Source organism: Peromyscus eremicus, chromosome 4, assembly GCF_949786415.1.
Source record: "Peromyscus eremicus chromosome 4, PerEre_H2_v1, whole genome shotgun sequence".
NCBI lineage: Eukaryota > Metazoa > Chordata > Mammalia > Rodentia > Cricetidae > Peromyscus > Peromyscus eremicus.
In genome coordinates, this window is record NC_081419.1 from 96,474,274 (window position 1) to 96,499,689 (window position 25,416).

The 25,416-nt window shown below is 41.0% G+C and overlaps 1 protein-coding gene across 1 annotated transcript; it reads right to left on the minus strand.

Annotated features, from left to right (window-relative positions):
* Positions 1-1,918: 1,918 nt before the first annotated feature.
* On the minus strand, positions 1,919-23,873 carry Slc30a4 (solute carrier family 30 member 4). Its single transcript, XM_059261284.1, has 7 exons — positions 23,457-23,873; positions 16,247-16,393; positions 10,010-10,163; positions 8,504-8,708; positions 7,767-7,872; positions 6,796-6,930; positions 1,919-6,133 (listed from the first exon to the last, which is right to left on the minus strand). The coding sequence occupies exons 1-7, from the start codon at positions 23,845-23,847 to the stop codon at positions 5,979-5,981; spliced, it is 1,293 nt and encodes a 430-aa protein (XP_059117267.1). The 5' UTR covers positions 23,848-23,873; the 3' UTR covers positions 1,919-5,978.
* Between the last annotated feature and the right edge of the window lie 1,543 nt (positions 23,874-25,416).

Sequence of the window (25,416 nt, forward strand, 5' to 3'; positions counted from 1 at the left end):
TGGCTATAACTTGTCTTGCCATAGGCCAAAGCAGCTTCTTTATTAACCAATGGTAGCAACACGTATTCACAGCATACAGAAAGACCATCCCACAGCAAAGAAGCAAAGGGAGAATGGAAAGGACTTGTGTTCTGATAATAATGAATGCAGGCTGTAACTGATTAAGAGCCCAAAGGAACAAGAATTGTCCCTTTAGCTGGCACAGGTGCCTACCTACAACAGATAAGTGAGTAGATGGCCAGGAAATACACTGTGTCTTCCCCCAGGTTCTTCTTCATACCCTGAATGAGGTTATAGTTACCATTACTGTTTGGAGACAAGCATCCCTGCCATCTTTTAAGTAGTTAGTAGGTTTCCTCTGGGTAGAAATGGAAGTAAGTGGTAGGAAAGGGTGGACCCCCCCCCCGGGGAAATTGAGGGGACAAGGTGGTTTTCCTTTAAAGCTAGCTAGACCTTACTCTCATGAGGTCTTTAGCATTTTTCTAGTTTAAAAAGAAACCTACTCTTACAAAGAAATAGCTCAATATATTTTGGGAAAAAGCAACCCACCTACATTTTTATTTTTTTGTCTTGTGGTACTGGGATTTGAACCCACGCTTTGGGGAAGGTAGGCAAGTGCTTTGCCACTGAGCGCTTTCCCCGCCTTCATTTTCTCTACCTTGTCAGGTTTGTTAAAATGAAAAATTACAAAGATCAAATCAACCCTCCCCCCAAACCAATGTGCAGAAACTGGCAAGCAAAACCAAAGGAATTTGAAAACGAAGCCAGAACCAATGTTTGAAAACCATGTCTGCCAGGACAGGACACATGGAGCTATTTGGTAACCCAGAAGTATCATCTTGGTGTTTCTTGTGCAATACCCACAGACCAAACACTGCACTTTGTAATTTTCTATAAACGTCACATGAAGTCTGTTAAACCAGGATGCTGCTCAAAAGATTGTATCTTTTGTAGATTTCTAAATCTCATAATCTTAAATATGATGCCTGTGGGTTATAGTCACAAGGCTGTAGACTTCCCATTACTGTCGTCTTACTACATTTTCCTCAGTTTTTGTTATAACAAGTGAGAACTGAAAGTGTCATCTTTTAGTTGAAGGCACACTTCCATGGCGGCGGCGGCGGCGGGCATGTGCTGTGCAGACTGCTCTCGTGGAGATCTGGAACACTAGAGATGGGAAATCTTGCTATTTGGATTATTTCTGCCCCAGACCCAAAAAGGGATAAAGAAAAAAGCCAAGCATGACCCGGTGGTCAAAGATGCTTCACCTTTACCAGATACATAAACTTCCAAGTGGGAGTCTCAAATCATACATGCTGTTGCAGCCTTGCAAAAGTACAGCAATCGACACCAGGGCATGGCAAACATGCTACAAAGTCCCCACAGTAAAAGCTTCGTGTTAATCACAGCTACTCAACACCGCCTCCGTGGCCACAGCATGAGAGCAGCCGAGCCGTGGCTATGAAGCTGGATCGTACACATTTTCCCAGGCACACGATGGCCACTGGAACTTAGAGTTCACATAAGCTTCACATCATGAAATATTCCACTGATTAAAACCATTTAGAGACGCAAAACCCACTTTTAGCTCTTGGGTCAAACAAAAATGGCCGCAGGCAAGACCTGGCCAGGGAGGGGTTTTATCACTGGCCCAGAACACTGGAGTGGCTAGGCTGTTCTCCTCAGTCTGATTTTCATGCTAGCGTCTGTCCCTTTTGCAGGTTTCTGTTAATGGAGGAGCATTACAAGTGACTGACACCAAGAGAAAAATGTTCTTTTAATATCTCATCCTGTCTAGGCAATTTTTAAAAGAAGGTTTATTTCTTAAACACTTAAGAAGGCATTGCAGTTTGAGACTACAAAGTTAGACAGTTATGTTTTAAAGTCTTCTACTATTAATCAATGAAAACAGCAAAAATTTAGGACACTGTACATTTTGTTTTTAATAAACCACAAGGCAAAACAACACTTTATTTAATAATCATATAGGAAATTTCATTTGAAAATGGCAAATACAGTACATATACAAAGAATCTGATCTTCATTACACAGTAAACCCCAGCTTCAAAATCTTTCTAAAATCAGTCATATGCAAAATACTTGGTTTTTGGAGGAGGGTTAAGTAAAGTATATACAATTTCTTAAACCGTGATATGGCTTATTTAATCACATATTTGTTTAGAGAGGCAGGTACTTTCCAAATACAAGGTATCTTCCAGGTAGAAAAGGGACATACTGGCACATTTCAACTTTGTGCTGCATTTATTGCAGGATATTCTTAATGGCACTATTTAAATTGACACTGTCATGGATTTAGCTGTCAAAGTCTCTAAAAACATTTACCAATCTTAACAAAAATCAGAAAATGACTGTTGGTTCCCAACAAACCTTTTGTAACCAAGAACTCAATGACTGGCTTGCCTAAATGGAGACACATACTGAGGATTTCCCACAATTTCTTCTTTCCAGTTTGCATGCTCCCACTAACATCACAAACAACACATCTAACTGTAAAATAAAATCTAAAACCCTGGCCTGCAGGATCCATCAGACAGCCCTGGAGTTGGAGTTACAATTTGCAAATGATGCTCTGGCTACAGAGATGTTAGGCCAACCACTCGGAAGTCAGACTTGCTTCCCCTCAGCACAGTATCTAGTGAGATGTTACTGTTCATTTATAACTAAGCATGGTCCAAAGATGAACTGAACCGGATGAACCGATCTTGTATGTAGGGATACATTCTGTAACTACATACAAGGTAGTCAACAGCAAAAAATGCCTATAACTGTACTTTAAATGGGTTCAGATTCTGTAAGAACATCTTATGATGATGAACCAATGATCATAAATACATAAAGCCAAATGTAGCTGAAGTATGTGCTTTAGGATCAAAATCTCCAACAGGGCTGACTGGCATCTTGAGAAACCCAAAGTCCTTCACAGTGGCTGCTCATTCTATTTCTGTCAATATGCCCTACTAAGTTCAGTGTGCAGAAACCTGGGCAGGGGATGATCTGCTGTTTTAAAAACCTTTCTCACCTGGAAAGATATTTCTAAGTATTGCCTGAAAGTTCTCTCTGAAAAATGAGAGAGAAGCTGTGTATCCATCTGATCTTGACTGTGTCCACTCTGGGAAGGATTGCCTAAAGACAAATCCTGACAGGTGGGCCACCTGGGCTTAAGAAACAGGTCATTGAGAGTTGTATAATCAGGAAACATTTCAGAGAGAAGAAATAAAACCCCTACCCCAAACTGAAAAGGAACACAATAAACTAAGAAATCCAGTGATCTGGCAAAAAGTACCGATGGGAGCTGTGAAAATCTCTGATCACATCAAGACCTGTAACACAGCTGTATGTAAGAATTACAATAGCTTCGGGTTCTGACTATCAAGTATGTTTCATTCACTGCATTCTTGTTACGCTTGTTAAGGTAGCAAGGTCAGTAGTCAGATAAAGTCTTCCTAAAACAAGAGACTGCAGTGGGCCAGAGTTGTGAAACACAGGTTAATTTCTGCAGTAACTGGTTATCTGCAAATATCCGTTAGAACGGACTGCAGGGGAGAACTGCCAAGTTTTTATGTTGTGATGTTTCCCAGTGAAAAACTAGCATTGCAGCCCTCCGACTCAGACCTGCTTTTCACAGAGCACAGAGCTCGGCCAGCTCAGCTGAGGAGCTGTGCCCCTGTACACTGGGCTCAGCAGGTGAAGGACAGACCAGACCCCAAGGCTGGGTAGTCCCCGGAACAACTGCTGAGTATGTCCTCCTCTGCAGGTGCTGACAAGTGAAAAAGTAAAATCTCTCAGTTCTCCGTCTGGAGGGTCCAGTCAAGGACAAAGTCTAGCTCTTGCTGCAAAGTAAAGCCCAGAAACTGCAGGTACACCCCACTTTAAGCAGAATATGACAGTTAAGATTTGCAAAAGTTTTCAGTGTTTCTGTATTTTATAAAACCCCTTTCAATGTTCAAATTGACTTTTAGGCTGTTTTATCAAATAACTTAAAGAATAAGTCAATAAGAAAATCTAGATATGGACTACAGAGTGAGTTCCAGGAAAGGCGCAAAGCTACACAGAGAAACCCTGTCTTGAAAAACCAAAGGAAAAAAGAAAATCTAGATATGCCCACATTGTGATAAAGGATGCTTACTTTAAGAAATAAACTCAACTGACATGGGAAAATGTTAAGTATAAAATGTACATTTTCCCTTTCTTTCCTAGATACCTAAAGGCCACAAATGCCCAGGCAGCCACTTAAATGCCTGTCACTTACTCATATGGTTATCATTGTTGTAGTTTATATTCTAAAAATTTTGAATCCAAACATTTATAATTTTAAATGGACTCACAATAATAAGTCAACAAAGTAAATTTAATTCTTTTTTTCCAAAGCAAACTTTGAATTCAACAAATACTACTGGGTTTTAATAGGTAACATCAGCTGTTTTTTTGATTAACCAACAACCTTATGGGTAAATCCAGATTTCCTTATTTTAGCTTTACACATAGGGAAAGTCTGTAGTAAGAAGATAACACCTATTCCCTCTCTTCATTTACACATCATTTGGGTTTCTAGGATTTCAATTCACGTGTTGGGACATTGTTATTCCACTCTGATTCTCTGAGGAGCCAAGAGCCATACAAAGGGTCTATGCTGAAAAGAGATTATCTCAAAACAACTGTTGGAAATGAAATATGAATATTCATGACTGTCTCTTCTGCCAATTATGTTCCCTTAAGCTTGGAAATATTTATGCTGCTCCCCTAGACAGCTTGAACATCCATCCTTACTTCGGTTCTTTTGCACACATACATGGTTAAAAAACAAAACCCTTTACCCTTTGTTTTCTCAAAGCACTTTCTCCGCCAACCTCTCTCTATCTTTCTGCTATAGCATTATTGCAAAACTTCAAGATTTTACTTTGGGGGTTTCTATAACGCATGGAGAACCCCCAACTCATATCATAAACAGGAATTCTCTCTGGAGTAGCAGGGTACTCTGCATGGCAGGCATTAATAAACTCAGGTACTCTCTAGGTCACTGAAAGATGCATAGGGATCATAGTGTACACATGAGAACAGGGTACCAAGCAAATGATGACTAACAACTGTTGGCACTTCTTCAAAGGATGTGGAGAACTGTTGAAGCTTTGTTGTCTCTTACTGTCCTTAGACAACTGTATAGAAAGCACAGAAGTGACTTTTAGGGAGGACAGAAATCCAAACCTCACACCCCACTGCTTGCTCCTCTGTTTTAGATCACCACATGGCAAAGTAACTGAGGTTAAATCTAATCTCTGCCATTCAGAGTTATAGTAAAAATTTCCTAAATAATTTAATGACAGTGACCACATTATTTCTGATAAGATTACAAATAATCAAAACATTGAGATTCAAAACCCAGTAACATCTGGAAAATTTGCTTATAAAGTATGACTCTAATAATAATATTAAGAGTTATCTGTGAAATAAAACAGTTCTGAAATACTTAGGAATACATGCTTATTCCATTTTCTGGATATTATTACTTTCTGAAATCTGTTGAGGGCTGATTTTTATAAAAAGAGAACACAATTCCAGAAACTAGATGCCAAGATTACACAGAGACAAAAATCCCAAATGATTCAACACTGCGTTTGCTAGCACTGACTTCATATAAAAGGCCTGTAAAAAGTAGTTTTAGATGCAAATACTGAATTCCGAGTCTTCCTGTACGTCTTGTGTATTCTGTCGAATTAGTGAAGTATGGTCTTGGATTGTCTTCTATGAGGTATCTGCAGAGTTACAGCTCACTCTGTAAACAGTGCTTTGGAGACTTCATCTGAAAATCATGCACTTATCAGGCAGACCCGAGTGACTGTTTTTGAGAGACTGGTATTTGACATGGGCACAGCTGTTGGGGACTCCATTAGGTTTGCATTTATTGCTCTCAAGTCTGTGACTTCAGGATAAATAAGGCTGTCGACCCCAACTACACAGACTCAGGTACTGGAACTCTGACAATTTGCACAAGTTCTGTTCACTTCTTGTCTGTAACTCTGGAGCTGAATAGTGCATTTATACATGCCAAATGTGTTCAGTAATAAATGCTTAGCTTTGGACTGTACTTCTTCCCATTTAGATGAACTTCCAGGAACTGCAATATCAAGAAAATATCGCATTATCTATTGTACACTGCTACACATTAGTAGAGGAGATACAGAGAGAACCAACAGTACACTGAGATCACATGCTCATCAGTCTGATGCCCCTCGCTAAGCCCTTCCTCTGCAGAAGGCAGTTCATAAGCCCAGAATGGCTTCTCATGACCTCAGTCTTTCCACACTCAGTAGAGAGAATGCTGGATACAAGCCTCTTGTTTAAGGACCTTAGGCTCCTTAAGAAAAGAATCAAATGCATATATTATTTTGATTTTAAAAAGCCATCGATCTCTGGAATGATTTAAACAAGAGTCTTGTTTTTATTATCTAATAGACAGCACAGCAGAAGTATGTAATGTCTTTAAAATGCAGGTAGATATCAATTTGTAATATTTCCTCTCAAAGAAGTACAAAAAATTAAATGTTATTATTTGTTTATTTGGCGTTCTGGGAATTGAACATGGGGCCTCATGCATGGTAGGGCAAATGCTGTACACTGAGCTATCGTCCCAGCCCTGTTATCCTCTGGACCTGCAATTTATCTTTGAAGAGCCTCATCCCTCCCTTAAGTCTTTTTATCAGAAAAGTCTTCATACAGATGATCAACTCAGATGTTGGCTCCAAAACCAGACCCCTGTGAACCCCATCAGCAACATACTTAGCTGCATGTGAACTATGGCAGTGGATTTTCCCGAAGTGAGAGACCAGATATTCAAATCTTCCACAGAATATACATCTTCTATTTTCATCAATGACTCTTTGATATAATCTATATTCAAATGACTTGGTACACCTATTAGTTTGGAAGACAAAGTTTGTAAGTTTACTTTGGTAGGAAAAGTTTTATATTACATTTAAAGAAAACAAATGGTTTTTGCCAAATTCAGTTTTTATGAATTGGTCAAGCTCTGTTTGTACTTTGATATAATTATAGCCATTCTATAAAAACATAGGAAATATACATGAGATGAATACATACTTTTAACACACTTTTACTCCTCACTAAATGGAGTGGCAGTAAAGTTGGAACATTGGCTTAACCTTAATAGGTTAGGATATAAAAATTTTTTCCACATGGTTTCACTACGTAGCCCTGGCTGGCCTGGACTTCCCCCTGTGTAGATCAGGTTGACCTTGAACTCACAGAGATCCACTTTCCTCTGGGTTGTGAGTGCTGGGATTACAGGCATGTGCCACTATGCCCAGCTTAGAAACATTTGATAATGACAAGTTATTGCTGAGAACTTTTGTCTTCATGCCTAGACATGCTTTCAGTAAGACAAGGATGTCCAAAATACAACAAAGTCACAAATGAAATGAGATGAAGGAATTCAATAACCCACAATTGCATTAAGAATCAAAAGGTGCACTGTTATCCTAACTACAGTTTATCAGTGACATGACACTGCCCGTCAAACATTTTCTTTTTTGTAAATGTCAATTCACTCAACTGCTGCTTTACCTACTGTAAGGGTCAAGTGCATGACCCACAGACGGCACTGCTTCTTGTTTGCTATGTACAAGAGAGTATCAGGAAAAGGAAAGACATGGCTCCTGTCCAGAGCAATCCTGTGACTTATCTCCACTAGGGAGGGCTAAATCCACAGTAGAGTGTTAATGAGCGCTTACCTTCCAGTATTATCACTACTGTGTCCCATATGATGCGAAACGTTGTGAAAGCCACAAGTAATGAAAATATATACGTACAGATGGGATCAGCAATCTTGTATTCTGGCTGAAAGGCAAACAGATGAAAGTTGTGTGACTAAACAGAGAGCGACATTAAAACACACTATAAAGCAAGCAAGGTGCACGTCCCCGCTCTTTATCTTTCTTTAACAGGATTGGAAACCACTTCTAAAACTCGGATACTATAATGAGAAACATCATCTCTCTTAAGATTGTTCAAATGACTTCCTCGTGCGTCTTTTCTGGAAGAGGGATCATTATGTCTATTCTCTTCTGTGCCTTCTCTGAATCCTTTACTCAGAAGCATAAGACACTGAAGCTGGAAAGAACTGTATCAGCAATCTGGATTAAAACACTCATGAAGAGGACCGAATTAAAATTTAGAGCTGCTGCAGAGGTGAGAACCGCAGCACACAGCCTGTCATCCAGTGCTTCTGAGACAAGACTTAACCCTGAGTTTTACAGTGAAGGTGCTACCAAAGCCAACTACAGAGAAATCAGCTGGTAAGGCGACAACACTGTGCTTACTGATAATAAGTAACTATACCGATGGCCAATTAATCTTACATCAGTGAAAAATGAATAGAAAGGCATTAGTGTCCAGTACATTGACACAAGACAACTAGCTTTTTTAATAAGCATTCAATACTTTTGAAGTAGGAAGTGCATCATTTTACCTTGAATCGTATGATGTATGCAGCTATAAGCACACCAACACTCTGGACCAAATCCCCCAGGGCATGTACAAATGCAGCTCTCACTGCCAGGCTGTCCTGCCCATGGCTGTGTCCACTAGATACCATGCTTGGAGAATTTGAAGCCAGGGAGTGGGAATGGGAGTGGGAATGGTGGTGGCCGGACTGGTTCAACAGAAACCCCATTCTGTTCAAAATGAAAGAAAACACATTATTTCTCTAAACTACTGCTAAAACATTTATTACTACCCAGACAGTAATGGAGCAATGCAGAACAGTCATTTAATAAGGATGAAAGCAACTGTTACACAGCAAATATTGTTTTAGGTTCATGAAGCTTATGATCTGGATGGGACATCAGAAGCGTAAGCAAACACTCATCGACACACAGCCAGTTAATGCGAAATGCCTTGGAAATGCATACGGCTTTGTAGGAGCATGAAGACGAGAGGCGGGGTGGTGGCGTAGGTGGGTGGGGTGGGCACAGAAGAGCTCTCAGACTCCATGGGAGGAGCAGAGACTTACAGAAGTCAAGAGCAGATGGTGGATGCGTATTCTAGGAAGAACAGCAGGCAAAGGCTTAAAATGAAATGTGCTCGGTGCACTTGAAGAAGGATGACATTGTGGCCAAAATAAGGATGGTAAGAAGTGCTAAGAGGCAAAGAGGAGGGCTACACAGGGTTTTATTTTAAAGCTGATTGTTATTCGAACTTCAGTAGAAGCCATTGGCCACTAGACCAGATCTGGCTATTTTTTTTTAAGGTAAAGTTTTAATACAGGCATATATATTTCTTCACACAGTGAATATGGCTGTTTTTGTTAACATCAGGGTTCCATCACTTCACATGAAAACTCCCAGAGACTCACTCACTAGCCTTTTAGTTGTTTTGGAAGTGCAGGAATCAACCCAAGGCCTCAAGCATGCTAGGGAATGCTCTATCACTAAGCTTCACCCATAAGCCTCATCTATTCTTTAAAGAAAGTCTGCTTAGTTCTGCACTAAATGGTTAGGTTGATAACATATTTCAGTAGATTTGAGGAGGAAAGAATGATTTTCAAAACTAGCTAAGAGACTGGTGATATAGCTCAGCAGGTAAAGGTGCTTGCTGCTAAGTCTGACAGCCTGAGATTGATTCCTGGAACCCACATAATCAAAAGAGAGAAATGACTCCTGTAAGGTGTCCTCTGACCTCCATGTGTGCACAATAGCATGTGCATGTCCACACACACAAATAAAATAAATGTAAAAAAACTTTAAAATACAATTAATGTAAAAGTATTAACTATTAAACAACATACTTGGTTCTACTTAAATTCCTTAGTGTTCAACACGTGGGCAAGTTAATGAGTTTATAATGCTCAATTTTATTATACTTTTAAGTAAAATTTATGTGCTGTATTTTTAAATATGAAAATATTTAATGGTCTGAATATATACATGTGCAATAGTCTTTTAGCTTATAGTATGTGAAAAAAATTTGTGCTTACATTACATTAACTGCAACTCCAACAGCTGCGGTGATGAGCATGATATCACCATTTATTTCATAGTTCATATGGATTGTTCTCTGCACAGCTTCATATAAGAGGAATCCCATAAGTACATACACCAACATCACACTGATCATAGCTGATAAAACCTCTAGAAGGGAAGATGGAGAACACATGGATCTTCAGCACAGCCATTATACTTCAGACCAACTAAACACTGTTCACATTTTACTCACATTTTCTTTCCTCGAAGGAGGTAAAAGCACTATGTTATTTTTGTCATACAACATTTTTTTAAAATGTATTTCATAGCTTGAATTATCTAGACCCTTAACTAATTCATCCCCATCCTCTATTCATACCTCCAATTAAGTATATTTACAGGCTATTCACAAGGTAAAACCGATAAAGAAAAAAATGGAAACGTGACCACAGACTGCCTTTCTAACAAAACAAGTACACTTAAAAGCGTAACAACAGGCGTGTGATGTAGTTCAGCATGCAGAAAGCCCTGGGTTGATCTCTAGCTTAATTCAGGTCTGGTGGTGCATCTGTAATCCTATCACTCATGAGGTAAGGTCAAATGGATTGGAAATTCAAAGTCATCTTCCCCAGCTTCATATTGAGTTTGAGGCCAGACTGGGATATAGGAGAAGCTGGTCTTAAGAGCACAACAACAAAATAAATAACCTATAAAAAAAATAATTTCTAAAAAGAGGTAAAAAAATAAAGAGTAATTTGTCATAGAAAGAAATAGACAAATTTTCAATAACAAATGTAATAAAGAAAATTGTATTTTAATGGGTGTTTTGCCTGCATGGATGTCTGTGTATCATGTGCATGCCTGGTGCCCACAGGGAACAGAAGAGGAAATGGGATCCTGTGATTGGAGTTACAGACAGCTGTGAGCTGCCATGTGGGTGCCTGGGTTCTCTGGAAGAGCAGCCAGTGCTCTTAACCTCTAGCCCCTCAAAATTTTTATATCCTTGTTAAGTGGCAAAAAAATTCAAGACTGATAATTTCTAAAGTTAGCAGGGATACTAACAGAAATATTAAATGGTTTAACTTGTTTTTGAAAGCCAATTAGTAAAACTAATCAAAATTTAAAATGCATATTTTCTTGATCTAGCAATTTTACTAGTAGAAAAGAACATGTGTACAAAGACATCTAGAGGGCTTTGTACTGTAACACATATCTGAAGACATGTTAAATGTACATCCAACAGGAACTTAAAGGGTTAAGCATTACATACACAGTGAGGATACCAGACACCTACTTATACGACTTAAAAGGTTAAATATTACATATACAGTGGAGATACCAGACACCTACTTATCTACTTTAAAAGAAAAGAGGATAACAAGAAAATCAAAAATCAGGCAAATTAATGATTACAAGACAGGAAGAGAAGAAAGCATGTATCTGGGAAGTGGAATGAACCAGGGGCTGAAAGGATTTTTTCATTTTTTTTTTTTTGGTAATGTTTGAAATTTAATTTTTTTACCACAAATATTAAAATTATACTGATGAAAACCTGATGATTTATAATTAAGAAGCATAAGACACAGATTATACTAAATGGCTTAAAATGCTAATCAAGTAATATGATTGATTATTCTGATTAAACAAAAGAGCTATTTTACTATGGATAAATAAAGATTTGGAGAAATGCCAGGAATAGTGATAATTAATGCTTAAATATCTCTTTTTACTTAAGGTGACAGGATGCAAACTGTAGTGGTTTGAAAGAAAATGGCCCCACAGGGAATAGTACTATTAGGGGGTGTGGCTTTGTTGGAGTGGGTGTGGCTTTGTTGGAGGAAATGTGTCACTGTGGAGGCAGGCTTTGAGGTCTCAAATATGCTCAAGCCACACCCAGTGTCTCAGACTACTTCCTGTTGCCTGCAAGTCAAGATATAGAACACTCAGCTACTTTTCCAGCACCATGTCTGCCTGCATATAACCATGTTGTATCATGATGATAATGGACTAAACCTCTGAAAATGTAAGCCACCCCAATTAAATGATTTTCTAAGAGTTTCCATGGCCATGGTGTCTCTTCACAGCAATAGAAACCCTAACTAAGACACAAAAAATGACAGGTTAAGTTTGTCTCCCAGAGAAAAGGAAGAGTTCAATCATCCATGTGATGATGACACTATGGTCCACTCCAGATGTCTCATTCTTGTTTTGGGTTGGTCTCTGGTCACACAGCTTACAATAAGCTTATCATTCCCTACATCACATCTACAGTGCCAGCTATGGTCAGGCTGACTTATGGTTATCCAATGTTGACCATTTCATTCATGTCTTCCTTATGCCTCAATTTAAACTCCCATTTCTACCAAGTTCTAGAACTCAATTCTTTTCCTGTAAGAGTTCATGTGACATGATTAATTATTTGCAACAAGATGTGAATAATAAGAGGCATGAATTTTGTCGTGGGTAGGGGGAAGCTGTTAAGAATGAATCACAACTAGGTAGAAGGGCTTTTTTTTTTTGGATGCTTGCATGAAGGAAAATTTTAATGAATGCTTTCTGATCCTCTAGCATCAGGGGATAAAGCAATAAACTATACAGAATTAGTTACAGAGTTACAGATTAAACCTTATCTAACTAGGGAGATGGCTCAGCATGTAAGAGCACTTGCTCAGCAAACTTGGGGACCTGCGTTCAAATCCCCAGAACCTGAGGAAAAAACCAAACATGGTATTGGGTATACTTGTAGGCTCATTGCTGCAGGGGCAGGCTGGAAGATCACCAGGGTTTCCTGGTGACCAATCTAGCTCTAGGTTCAGTGAAGACACTTATCTCAAGGGAGCAGGTGGAGAGTGACAGAGCAGGACATCTTTGTTCTCTGTGTGCACTCATGGGCGAATGCAATCCCCTACACATGTGCACATCAACCACATATACTACAGACACACAAATACACAAAGCTCTTTATCATAAGAGTTGTGCATGTGTAAGAGAAAGTGTACACATAGTGTTCAGTAATATCCATGGCCTCAGGTGTTCACTTGGAGTCTTGGAGTATGCTCCTTGCATATGAAGGGAAGCCATTATACATATACTATCTACATAACACTATCTACATAACTATATAGCATATATCTGTAGCCAAATGCTGCCCAAGACACAACTAGCTGGCTCTGACCGTGATCTCTGCTCAGCAAACATTTTGAACAATACCTGTCCTATCATCATTGACACTGGCTGAGGAGTTAAGCCATACACGCATCACATCACACATTGCTCCCTACCCCACACACAAACAGCTCTGCTTACTGCAGACTTTCTACCAGTGGAATCCCTGAAGATCTGGAAGAAATGCCATATAAACAAAGACAATTACTAAGGTAATTCACAGAGAGGCAGAAAGGAAGCATGGAGATGTGGGCAGCTGTCTTCAGAATGGCCCCCTTGTAAGAGAATCTTTTTCCTCCTGAGGATTTGAGATTTCTTTCAGTGTGGTTTCATTAAATCCTGAGTTTTATTAGTTCTCAGAGTAAAGAGACATGCCCACATCAAATAAATCCAGACATTTAAAAACAACACACAAGGCTTCGGTCCTCCCTCCCTCTCCCCACATAAACCTGCTGCTGTAGCTCACTGTAAATAAAGAAAACCCAGAATGATTTCATAGCACCCACAGCCTTACACAAAGGAAAAGAAAAACTGCAGCGATTTAAGAGACTGGTGACAGCTCTAAGAGAAGAGGGTGACAAGCTCTCCTGCTCATTTCCACCGGCCCTCGGCATTTCTTTTCTGCTAAGAAGCACAAATTCTGTTCTATCTCACAATGTGGATTCTTAACAAATTATGATAAAAAATTAGCAAACATTTTCAAGACTGGATATTCCAAGGAGTTATACTGGCTTTTCTGAACACATGCATACCTGCTACACAGAAGCCTTGAATTCATTTTAATTGTTTTTCAGAGAAGAAATGAAGCTGATTAAATGAATAATGATGATTCCTTTAAGTGCTGGGTACTGTCCTGAGTGCTTTTCAAAGAGTAATGCACTTACTGCCCTTAATAACTCTATGTGGAAGGCACTATTATTAACATCCTTTACAAACAGAAAATGGAGGCACAAAGATGTTACAGAACTTGCTAAGGTCAGATTGGTAGGAAGTGAGACAGCCAGGATTTGAACCAAGCTATTGGTTTCTTTGCTGCCTCTCATAGGTGTTTGAAAACACCAATTAAAAGGCTATAATCAGCTGGGCAGTGGTGTACATGCCTTTAATCCAGCACTCAGGAGGCAGAGGCAGGTGGATCTCTGAGTTCCAAGACATCTAGGACTACACAGAGAAACCCTGTCTGGAAAAGCACCCCCACCCAAAGGCTATATTCAATAGATCATAATTGTGTGTGTCTGTACGTGGGTATACACACACATGACAGCAGAGGACTGCTAAGACCAAAGGCAGCTGATCACTGGGGCTGAAGTTATAGGCAGCAGTTAGCTGAGAACCGAATCTTCTTCAAGAGCAGTACATGCAGGACTGGGGCAACAGCACAGCATTAAGAGCACTAGCACTGGCTGCTCTTCCAGGGGACTGGGTTCAATTCCCAGTACCCACATCGTGGCCCACAACAGGCTGTAAATCCAGTTCTAGGGGATCTGATGCCCTCTCTGGCCACTCTGAGTACCAGGCATGCAAGTGGTGCACAGACATACATGCAGGTAAAACACCCATAAATATAAAATAAAAATAAGTAAGTCTAAAAATCAAAGTATATCTTTATTTAAAAATAAAACAAAATTTAAAAAGAGCAGTATGTGCTCTTAACAGAGACATCTCTCCAGCTCCAGAAAATGTGATCTCTGAGAGTAGAGAACATTTACACAATAGAACTAAAATGACAACTACAATTAAACTGTTGTAGACTATTAGTTAAAGATGTGTTATATCTGCTTATGCTGTGGAACATTTGTTTAATGATGCAAAGATGTGTTGCATTCTTTTAACTCTGTGAAGCTGTGTTACTGTGCCTGTCTGAAACACCTGATTGGTCTAATAAAGAGCTGAACGGCCAATAGTGAGGCAGGAGAGGGATAGGTGGGGCTGGCAGGCAGAGAGAATAAATAGGAGGAGAAAAAGAGAAGAGGGAGGAGTGAGAAAGGGAGAAGGAAAGGATGCTGGGGGCCAGCCACCCAGCCAGACACAGAATAAGAAGGAAAGAAAAGATATACAGAAATAGAGAAAGGTAAAAGCCCAGAGTTTAGGTAGATGGGATAATTTAAGTTAAGAAAAGCTGGCTAGAAACAAGCCAAGCTAATGCCGGGCATTCATAAGAAAAAATAAGTCTCTGTGTGATTATTTGGGAGCTGGGTAGCAGGCCCCCCAAAGAGTTTAAAAAAAAACAACTACATTAAACCATGTTGATATTTACTACTGTCAGATGTTTGATTTGGTTCATTAATACAGTGCTAATTTCTAATAACTCTAGTCCTATTTTCTGATTCCTTATGTAGAATCTCAATGCAATAGCCAGTGTTTAGTTTTTATTCAAAAAAGCCAAAGAACATCATTTTTATCTCAATTCCTTAATGTTTATTTTTATCTCAATTCTTTAATGTGCATTATCAAGTGCTAAGCTTTTTAAACCAAGAAATTCTTAATTTGGGGGTTCTGTGCAAGTATCTACTGATATGGCCCTTCATATAACAGTTCACATAGTTATTTTATGTATTTTCAGAATAAGTAACAAGTTTAAAACCACATCAACAGTAAGAACCAGAGCTATGTAGGTAATGATACAGATTTAAACCCTTCTGAATTAAATATTATGAATGTATTTGCAGAATTACATTGATATAATGCAAGGTCAGTCACATACCATATTTTGTACATATGATGAAAATGCTTAAAATATGGCTTCAGTTGAAATTCTTAGAATACGAAGAAGCAGCAAATGCTTATTAGAGTTACCCAGATGGGTTTGCTAGGTTCAATAAACTGGAAATAAGCCTCCTTACAGTGGCATTTTCAGACACAGGAAGACATGAGTAACTGTAACCACATAATTCTGGTACTATTTAGGGAGGTCTGAGTGGGACATTCCATGGAAGACAGTTTTGTGGATAAGTATCACTGTTTATTTTCATTTGCTTGGTTCAAATCCACTATTATCACCTTAAAGATTTCAGTTAATTAGGGTCATAGTTCATTGTAGTTTTACATTAAAATATTATAAGCCAAAAGAAACTTACGTTACCTACCTAGGCGATGAAATCCAAAGGTGAATCTTCTGGTTGGTGACTTTGAGGACAGCCACAAAGCAAGCAAAGTGAGTATGATGGCACTGAGGTCAGTCAGCATATGGAGTGCATCTGTCATAATTGCTAAGCTATTTGCAATGTATCCACCTGGTAGAAAGGGAAGAAAGATTAACTGAAAAATGTCAACAATCAAACCTGAAAAGTACAACATCCTACAAAATGTAGCTGTGAGCTAAATTTCTATCCTGATATAGCTAAATCAAAGTATTCTAAAATTTAATGCAAAATACTATATATGTCATGTCATAACCTTCAATTTATATGGGGATGGTTCCAGAAACCTTTTTATACCCTTTGGGTATCAAAATCTGTGTGTGTTCAAGTATCTTATATAAAATGGTGTATTTGCATACAGCCTTACATATAAACCTACACAGTTTATCTTATTTCTAGGTTACCAATACCATCTAATACAATGTAATTATTATACTGTACTATTTAGGGAAATACTATAAGAAGACAAGTTATATATACTATACTATAAGAAGACATATTCTATACAGACATATTTTTTCAAATATTTTCCATCCATGAATAGCTGAAACTATGGATATGGCAGCTGTGGATATGCAACTTGTGGGTATGGAGGACCCACTGCACAAATTTCTGGCAAAAAAACACCCCGTTTTTATCAACGGGGTCTCCAAAGTGTTAATTACTTCATACGGTTAACCATTAAATTGGCAGTAAAAACAAAAGAGGGATGGAAATTTTTGCTCAACTTACTAATTCTATGAATACAGTGAGTTAATAACTACATTATCTGAATACCACAACAAAGCAGGAAAACATGTTTTCTTTTATTCAGGAAGAGCTGAACATGGAATGACATTGAAAAATTCAATAAAGTGCATACTAGTTCAATCCAAAGGGTAAAACTAACTTAGCTTATAATTCTGAATACAGATAACAATCTCTGAAGAGAGGAACAAAAAGTGATATTTAGAAAATATTTTGTAATCGATGGCACAGGAATAGTTGTGTGTGTGTGTGTGTGTGTGTGTGTGTGTGTGTGTGTGTTAGAGCTTGAATGTCTCCACCACAACTCATACTGATGTTTCATCTCCACGAGGTATTAAGAGGTTGGAAATTTAAACTGATCATTGGGAGGTAATGTTAAATGAGACCCTAAGGGGAAGGCCTCAATTCAACAGGACTGTGGCTTTATAGGAAGAAGAGATCGGAAAGAGGAACATCTTCCTTATCATGTGACCCCTCAATACTGCTTTGAGACTATGAAAAGGATCTCAACAAATGTGGCCTCTAGATCTTGAATTTCCTAGTCTTCAGACACACAGGCTGAATAAAATTTTCTGCTTTATAAATTACTTAGTCTGCGGTATTCAGTTATGGCAACATAAGACAATATAATTAGGGTTTGAAATATGTGATTTCAGTATCCACTAAGAATTTTGGAATATATCCCCATGGATAAGTGGGGACAACAACACAAGTGTATGTATGTATGTACATTAACACACATACCTTTTCATTTCTCTCCTATTATTAATTTTATTCTATTCTGGAAAAGTAGAATAATGACTCATTTTCTTTTCTTTTTTGGAGATACAGTCTCACTATGTAGCCCTGGCTGGTCTAGAACTCACTATGTAGATCAAGGTGACCTTGAACTGAGATCTGCCTGCCTCTGCCTCCCAAGCACTGATATAAGACATGCACCACCATGCCTGTCCCTCATTTTCTATGAGTTTTTGTTTGTTTTCAAGTTTCTTTTAGGCTTTTATTGTTCAACAGGTTTTTTTTCTTTCTTTACCCCGAATTTCTTTTGTAGAACAACCTGTTCTTTTCTAGATACACGATCTTATCTCTGAGTATACTAATTATATGATTATAACTGGTTCTTAAAACAGGTTTTTCATTAGCTTTCCTCATTTTAGCCTTCTTTGTACATATACAGAGGCACCTGGCATGGCCCAGTCTGGCCTGCTTAGGATGATCTAGTGCAATAGTCTTATATGTAGGTCCTGTGGGGGTAGCATCAGCACTCCCTGGGTTCCAACAAAAATGCAAATGCTCGCCAGGTATAGTGAAGCACACCTTTAGTAGCAGCATTCAGGAGGTAGAGGCAGGTGCATCGTTATGAGTGTGAAGCCAGCCTGGTTTACATCGTGAGTTCCTGCTACACAGTAGCAAGACTGTCTCAAAATACATACATGCATACATGCTCTGGCCTTATCCAAAGCCTCTCTTATTAGAACTTTTGAGGGTGGGGATCAGTACTTTGGGTTTTAACGAGTTCTCCTCATGACTGTGATGTATAGCAAAGCTTGAGAACCACTACTGTAGTGTAACCTGGGTTGGTCCTCAGCTGAGGTGTTGGCTTTTTTGAGTGTAGTAAGACAGTTAACTCTACCTGTTTCTTTTCCAGTTTCCAAGATTTTTGCTATTTTTCTCTTTTTTTAGTTTTTCTCATCTGTGTGGATTTATCCCTTCCCCCAGCAAGCCAAATCCCTTTAATTCGGTTGGAGAGATACTTTGAGACAGGGCAAAATTAAATACAACAGTTCTTTATCCAAAAGTCAGTGTGTATATCTTTATGTGTTTTTAGGCGCAATAAAAACGTAAAATACTGCTTTTTCTGTTACCAAGTCCAAAGGCTATCTTAGTTTTCATTGAAGAAGTTCTTGTTTCCTCTTTGAAATACAGTAGTCCTCCTCATCCTATCCTGAGGCATGTATTCCAAGATGGTCACTGGACACCTGAAATCTCAGCTAGTACCAAATACTGTACGTGTATTTCTCATACACATACGAACCTAAGATAAAGTTAACTAAGACAATAGCTAATCATAAAACAGGATAGTTGTAACAATACACCGTAATAAAAGCTACATGTGGGTACATTCAGACAAAGGGATGGTTCACATGCAGGGCAGGATGGAGCAGGACTGCAAGATTCCATATTAATACCTACAGCAGTGAACAACTGAAAACATGGATTATTTAGTTCTCGAATTTTCCATTTAATAATTTTGGATATAGCTGCTGTAATCAATTAAAACTGTAGAAAGTGACATCAGCGATAAGGGAGGGGACTGTAGTTTGGTTCCTTGGATTTTGGGACACCTGTTTGCCTCTGTTTGACTTTCTAAAGTTGAAGTTCCTCAAGACATGAGTTCTCAGGGAATCCTGTCTGTTCTAGGGACATTGTCTACTGTGCTGGTCTGTCTTTTAAAGCACAGGCTTATATTTAATAGCCCACCAGACATTTCCACTTGTCTGCATAAGCATGCAAATAAACATGTTTCAACAGCCTCTGAGTCCATGCCCCAGCCTTGCTCTGCACCCTTTCCACTTCATAAATGACGTTCCCCATGTATCCAACAGGTGAGTGAGCAGCTCAGGGTCATTCCTGGCCTGTGCTCTCCTCAACCCCATGTCCAGACCAGTCAGTCTGGTCATCTTCCCTCAAGTCTGTCTCTCCAGCAGCACATCTCTCTGCATCCACTCGGGTTTGTTTCTAGCCAGGAGCTCTCTAAGTCTGCTCCCACTTTTGCACTCACATTCCTTTCTTCACAGAACATCCATGGTGAACTTTTAAAAAGTTGCTCTCCTACGTAAAGCCCGTCACTGGCTTCCCACTGTACTTGAACAAAAACTGCACTCATTCGGTGTGGTCTATCAGGACTTGTTTATCTGGTTTTCCTGTTCCTTCCTTTCTGCCCACTACACTCCAGGCACACGAGTCTTCTTTCAGTTTCTTAAAAGAACTGAAAGTTTGGGGACCTCTGCACATGCTGTTTTCTTTGCTTGGGTGATTCTTGATATCCTTTTTGTTGTTGGTTTTAAACGCTCCTATCCCATGCAAAAACTATATCCCACTGGGTAATATGTCTATTTTTTTCTTTGTAGAACTTAATATTTGAATTTACAATTTAATCACTTGGCTATTCATTCAATGTTTGTCTCCTATATTAGGTCTAGAACTTCAGATGATAACAACAGTTTTGCTCTCCATTAGATAGCCAGAACACGCAGGACAATGCATGCAAACTAACATGTAGGTGCTCAGAAGGATCTGCTGAATGGAAGAGAGGAAAGAACGAACCCTGTCCAATGTCTTCAGAGGCAAACTTAGATTCAAAATAAGTCTCCACTCTCAAATCTTTTAATGATTTTTTATTGGCTCATACTTCCTACATAAGATGATTTATTTCCAGGTTCTCTGGACACATTTTAATAACCACTCCACTAGATCTAAGTCTAGATAACATTCTGAGCACTATGGTTCCTATCATTTCTGCATTATTAACAAAAGAGTCTATATTTGGATATTGAGTCAGTATTTGAAACGAAACACTTATTGTGGCATTTGCAAAGTATTTACCAAGAGACTGGAAATGAGAAGTCAGGACAATTAAATATTAATTTTTACTTAAGTTAAATTACATCTAAATTAATTTTAAGGGAGAAAATTATGATTAACATGACTAACTTCAAATACTCAATATCAGCTTCAAAAATCACTAAGTCTGAACGGTGAGTATTTTAGCTGCATGAGTTTGAGAAAGTCCCTGAAACTTAGTCTGCTGAAGTCATGAGATCATGCTCTGACCACAGCTTACCATCTCTGCATTTTAGAATTTACACATTTATAATTCTCTAATAGAAAAAATAATTCAGAGTGCTCAGCCCTAAATGGAACATCTATACGGCCTCCTCTGAGGCTCAGGGAACACGTGGAAGAGGGGGTGGAAATTAGTTTGGAGCTGGAGGATGGGGAGATGTGCCATGAAAAGATGTCTTCTGTATACGGCACAGCTGTTGCACTCACGGTGCCACTGTGATTCCTTAACAAGAACTGCAACAAGACTGGGCCTGTCAATACTTCATCTGGGAGAGAGGAATGTATAGGATTTCACCTCCCTGAGGGACTACTGACAGCTGCAGCCCATGCTTCAGAAGTAACTTTTCTCCAATGCTCACACAGACAGCCCCAGTTAAAGTCAGTGAGTGCATCACATATCCCCAAAGGCATGAAAGTCGGGAAGAAGGTTTCCAGTGGGAAAGGGAAAGGGTAGGAGAGAGAATGGCTGTGTATAATGATTAAAATTCATTATCAACAGTAAAAAAAAAATCCAAGAATTTAAAAAAATACAATTAAAAATTCAACAAAAGCTCATTTAATATGTCTAATTTGTATTGCTCGCCGTTGGAGGTGTTAGGCAGTCAGCTTATATTTCAACAAATAAAAGGCATGTAGATAGTTAAAGCGGGAAAACGACAGGTTTACTCCAGACAGTCAAAGCCAAGCCTTTCAGAGGGGTCTTTGGAAATGAGATGAGACATGACTGACACACTAGCCAAGGGATGATCTGGGAAAAGGCAGGATCTAAAAGGTGAGCTCAGAGGCTGCAGACAGCTCAGTGGTTAGGAGCGCTTGCCACTCTGGTGGTGGCTCCCAGCACCCACAGCAGGAAGTTCACAACCACCTGTAACTCAGCTCCAGGGGATCTGATGCCTTTAGGCACCTGCACACACTCACGTGCACACACTCATCCTCCCCACGCATACACGTAATTAAAATTAAGTAAACATTTTTGAAAAAGCTGGAAGATGGGTGATGTGCCACATCTGGCCTACTGGTGGGCCATGGATTTCGTAGAGTGGGCTGAGTGATAACTGAAGACATTAGAATATAGCATGGAAAATTTGTGTTTGCTCTGCACATATTTATACTTGTATCTGTGGATACGTACATACCTAAGTTTGCATGTGCAGTATTTTTTATTAGCGTGTATTTCTTATTACAGTGAAGCCAACAACAGCTTGAAAACCATTGGGGGGATCAATTTGTGCAAAAGCCATCAGGGCAGGAGAAGCCCAGCCCGCCCCCCACCCCCCAGAAAAGAAAGAATCATCACAGGTGAGTTCACTCTGAGGAAGAATGCTATGGCATGAGGTAGGGAAGGGACATGATTCTTCTACACACAGCTTCCAGAGCTTCCACCCAAGCATTTGAAATGTGGGTTGCCAGGTCTCATCCTGTCATAGTTCACTGTAAGAGACAACCATCCCCCCTGTTGCTGTCACTTCATAATCTGTCACTAAGAAGTTGTTAGTCCTCTCTCTTTGCAAGTACTGCATTCGTGGATCCCATCAATCATAGATGGAAAACATCTGGAAAAACAACAGTGCCTCAGGACTCTCCCTGCACAGACTTGTCCTCTAAACAATATGGAATAACAACTACTTACACATCACTTAGTTTGTATTTTGTAGTCAAAGTAATTTCCAAATGACTTAGAGTACACAAGGCCGTATATGTAGGTTATATGCAAATAACTGCCTCGTTTTATGTAAGGGACCTTTACATAAGGCATCTTTGGAGGAGGCATCCTGAGATTCAGGTTTGCAAAGAGGACTCCTGGAACCAATCCACCTTGAATATGAAGGGGGGGGGCGACTATAAACTAATGTGACAGTAAAAATAAGGTCTAAACTGAGAACCTTAGAGTGAGAAATTATTAGCTGAAATAACTAAAGGAGAAAGAAAACAAGCTCTCGCAGCTGTGGAGGAGCCCTCTGGCTCACACAGATTCTCCTTATAATAATAAACTTTAAGTCAGTTGACGGAATTAAATTTTGTAAAGCCCTTGGTTATAATCTCAAAAGGAATGGCATAAAAGGATCCAAACAAGCCAAATGTAGAGCGAAAGAAAAGTCTAGTACTGTAGATGGCTCTTCCATTGCCCAGTAAGGTGGCCTCATACGTTAACCCCTTCAGAACCTCTATGTGTGAAAACAGACTGGGGTTCAGCAACGTCCCTGAATAGTATAAAGTTCTGATTCTAAGTCATGTTAGAATTATTATAGCTGTTCCGAGATCAACCTGGTGACTTATCAGCATCTGTAAAAGGGGAAGTTACGTGATACACAATCAGGATAACACCCTAAACCCTACAGTAAATGGCACACTGTTTGAGGAATTACAAGCCAGCTGTACGGGCAAGCTGTCTGTGGACGCTCGCGGAACCGCACTTTGGAATCCGGTGGCCCTTTTCACATCCTGCGAAATGTCTCTCCATACCTGACACACTTCCTGAAAACAAAGTTTCAACCTCAACTGAGGCGTAGGTAGCTACCGGCCCGACCGAGCCCAGGGAAGGCGAGGCGGCGACAGCACTCACCTACAAGCTCTCCGATCATGAAAAGCAGGTACAGGACGGCAGCAATGGTCAGCCTGGTCTTCACCTTCCTCTGCTTCAGCAGCTCGCGCCGTTTGCTGCAGTTGTCGCAGGGGTCCATCTTCAAACTCAGCTGACTGTTGGTCAAAGGTAAGTCCTGGTCCAACAGGGAGTCATCGTCGGCCTGGAGGGCCGGGTGCGCCCCGTTCACAGGCCTGTCCGGGGCTTCCGAGTCGTCGTCGGCCACCACGACCCGAAGTTTATTAAAGCGCGAAAGGCCCTCGTCGCTCACCTCGTCCGAGAAGTCAAAGGCGCTGGTGTCATTTAGGAAGAGCGGCGCGTCGTCCTTTCTCAGCAGGGATTTGAGGCGCTTCCACGCGCCGGGGCCGGCCATGGCCGCGGAGGGCCGCCGGCGGCGGCGGCGGCGGCGGCGGCGGCGGCGGCGGCGGCTCCGCCTTCACCGGCGCTCGGGCTCCTCAGGGCAGCAGCACCTCGCGTCCCTGCCCATCGTGAGGAGAACGAGACCCGCTACGATCGCCGCCGCGCCCCGACCGCGCGCCAGCTCCGGGGCGGCGCAGCACCGCGCGGCGCTCAGCTCCCCGCGGGCTGCCGCCGCCGCCGCCGCCGCCGCCGCCGCCGCCGCGCATCCCCTTCCCGGGCGGCTCGCGCTGCTGCTGCTGCTGCTGCTGCTGCGTCCCGGGGCCAGGGATCGAGGCCAAGCGCCAGCTGCTGCTGCTGCTGCTGCTGCGCCCCGCGCCGCTCGCTCGGAGGCCGGCCGCGGGGTCTGACAGGCCCGGCCTCCTCCGGCCCCTGCGCGAGGCGGCGCGTGCGCCCGCCCGCCCGCCCGCGAGGCGCGAGGGAGGGGTCGCCGCGGACACGCGGGCCGGCGCGGCTCGGGGGCGCGCCGAGGGGGCGTGGCCGCGCGTCGGCCCCCCCTCCCCCGACCCCGCTCCTCCCAGCCCCGCCCCTTCGCCGCCGCAGTCCCGTGCGCTCCGAGCCCCCAGGGTGTGCCGCGGAAAGGGTCCCTCCCCGGGCTAGGTGTCACGGCTCGGAAATTCCCTCCACTGGAGATGGGTCTCGGGAATCTCGGGTCCGATCTTGGTTATGGATGGACCGGTGGAAAACGTCACTTAGTGCTCTCTTACTAAGTGGGGAATCTTGGTAGCGTTCCTTTGGCCAAATTGGGCAAAATTAGCTGCTTAGCTTGGTCAGATGGCTGGCTAGGAGAAGGTTATGACGGTCAGTAGTTCTATGGCTTGCCTTATGTTTACTCTTTCTCAGCAACGTGTGTCTTCCCTCTGTGTTGTTCACTGTGCTACTACTACGCTCCTTGTGCAAAATGGTTGTGAGCTTATTTTCCTTATCTTTCATCACATTCTCAAATGTCCTCAAGACACAAGATTAAACACCACAGTCAGAAAAGTTCATTTTAAAGTGTATCCTGGCTTCTATTCCTCCCCACACCCTCTTTGAGATTTCGGGAATCGAATCCAGGGCCTCATGCCCCTTAGGTAAGTGCTCTACCTACTGAGCAACACCTCCAGCCGGCCTGTAGTGTCCTGCAAGCCCCTAGTTTCCCGGTGTTTACAAAGACTGTAGTTTTAAAACAGTTTATATTTTACCAAATTGCAAGTCACAAAAGTACAATAAAAATCACATGAAGCATTTGGTTCTGAAGACGGTTGACACCTTAGAGTCATGGGTGAGCTCACTGGCTGCTTTTTTATTCCAGGGTGATCCCTCATTTCTCAGTCTCCATACATTTCCCCCAGAGCAGCCATCATGACAGCAAGTTAGGGAACCAGAATTAGACACTCTCTGTTCCCTACATCAGGAAGGGAAGACGACTACCTAGAATTCCATCAATCAGGACACTGGTCATAGCCAAAGGAGAGAGCTTACTGGGGATTACTTCTGCTCCAAAAACCTCAGGTGCAGGTTCTTCTGCTGTTTTTAATGTCCC

Bases quoted from the DNA above. Each gene is read 5' to 3' on its own strand.
- Slc30a4 (XM_059261284.1), bottom strand. From the start codon at position 23,847: ATGGCCGGCCCCGGCGCGTGGAAGCGCCTCAAATCCCTGCTGAGAAAG. The intron at 8,709-10,009 runs GTAAGCACAAAT...CATTTTGAACAG, and splicing joins GGAGTTGCAGTTAATGTAAT to AATGGGGTTTCTGTTGAACC. The intron at 6,134-6,795 runs GTATGTTGCTGA...TTGATATTGCAG, and splicing joins CATAGTTCACATGCAGCTAA to TTCCTGGAAGTTCATCTAAA.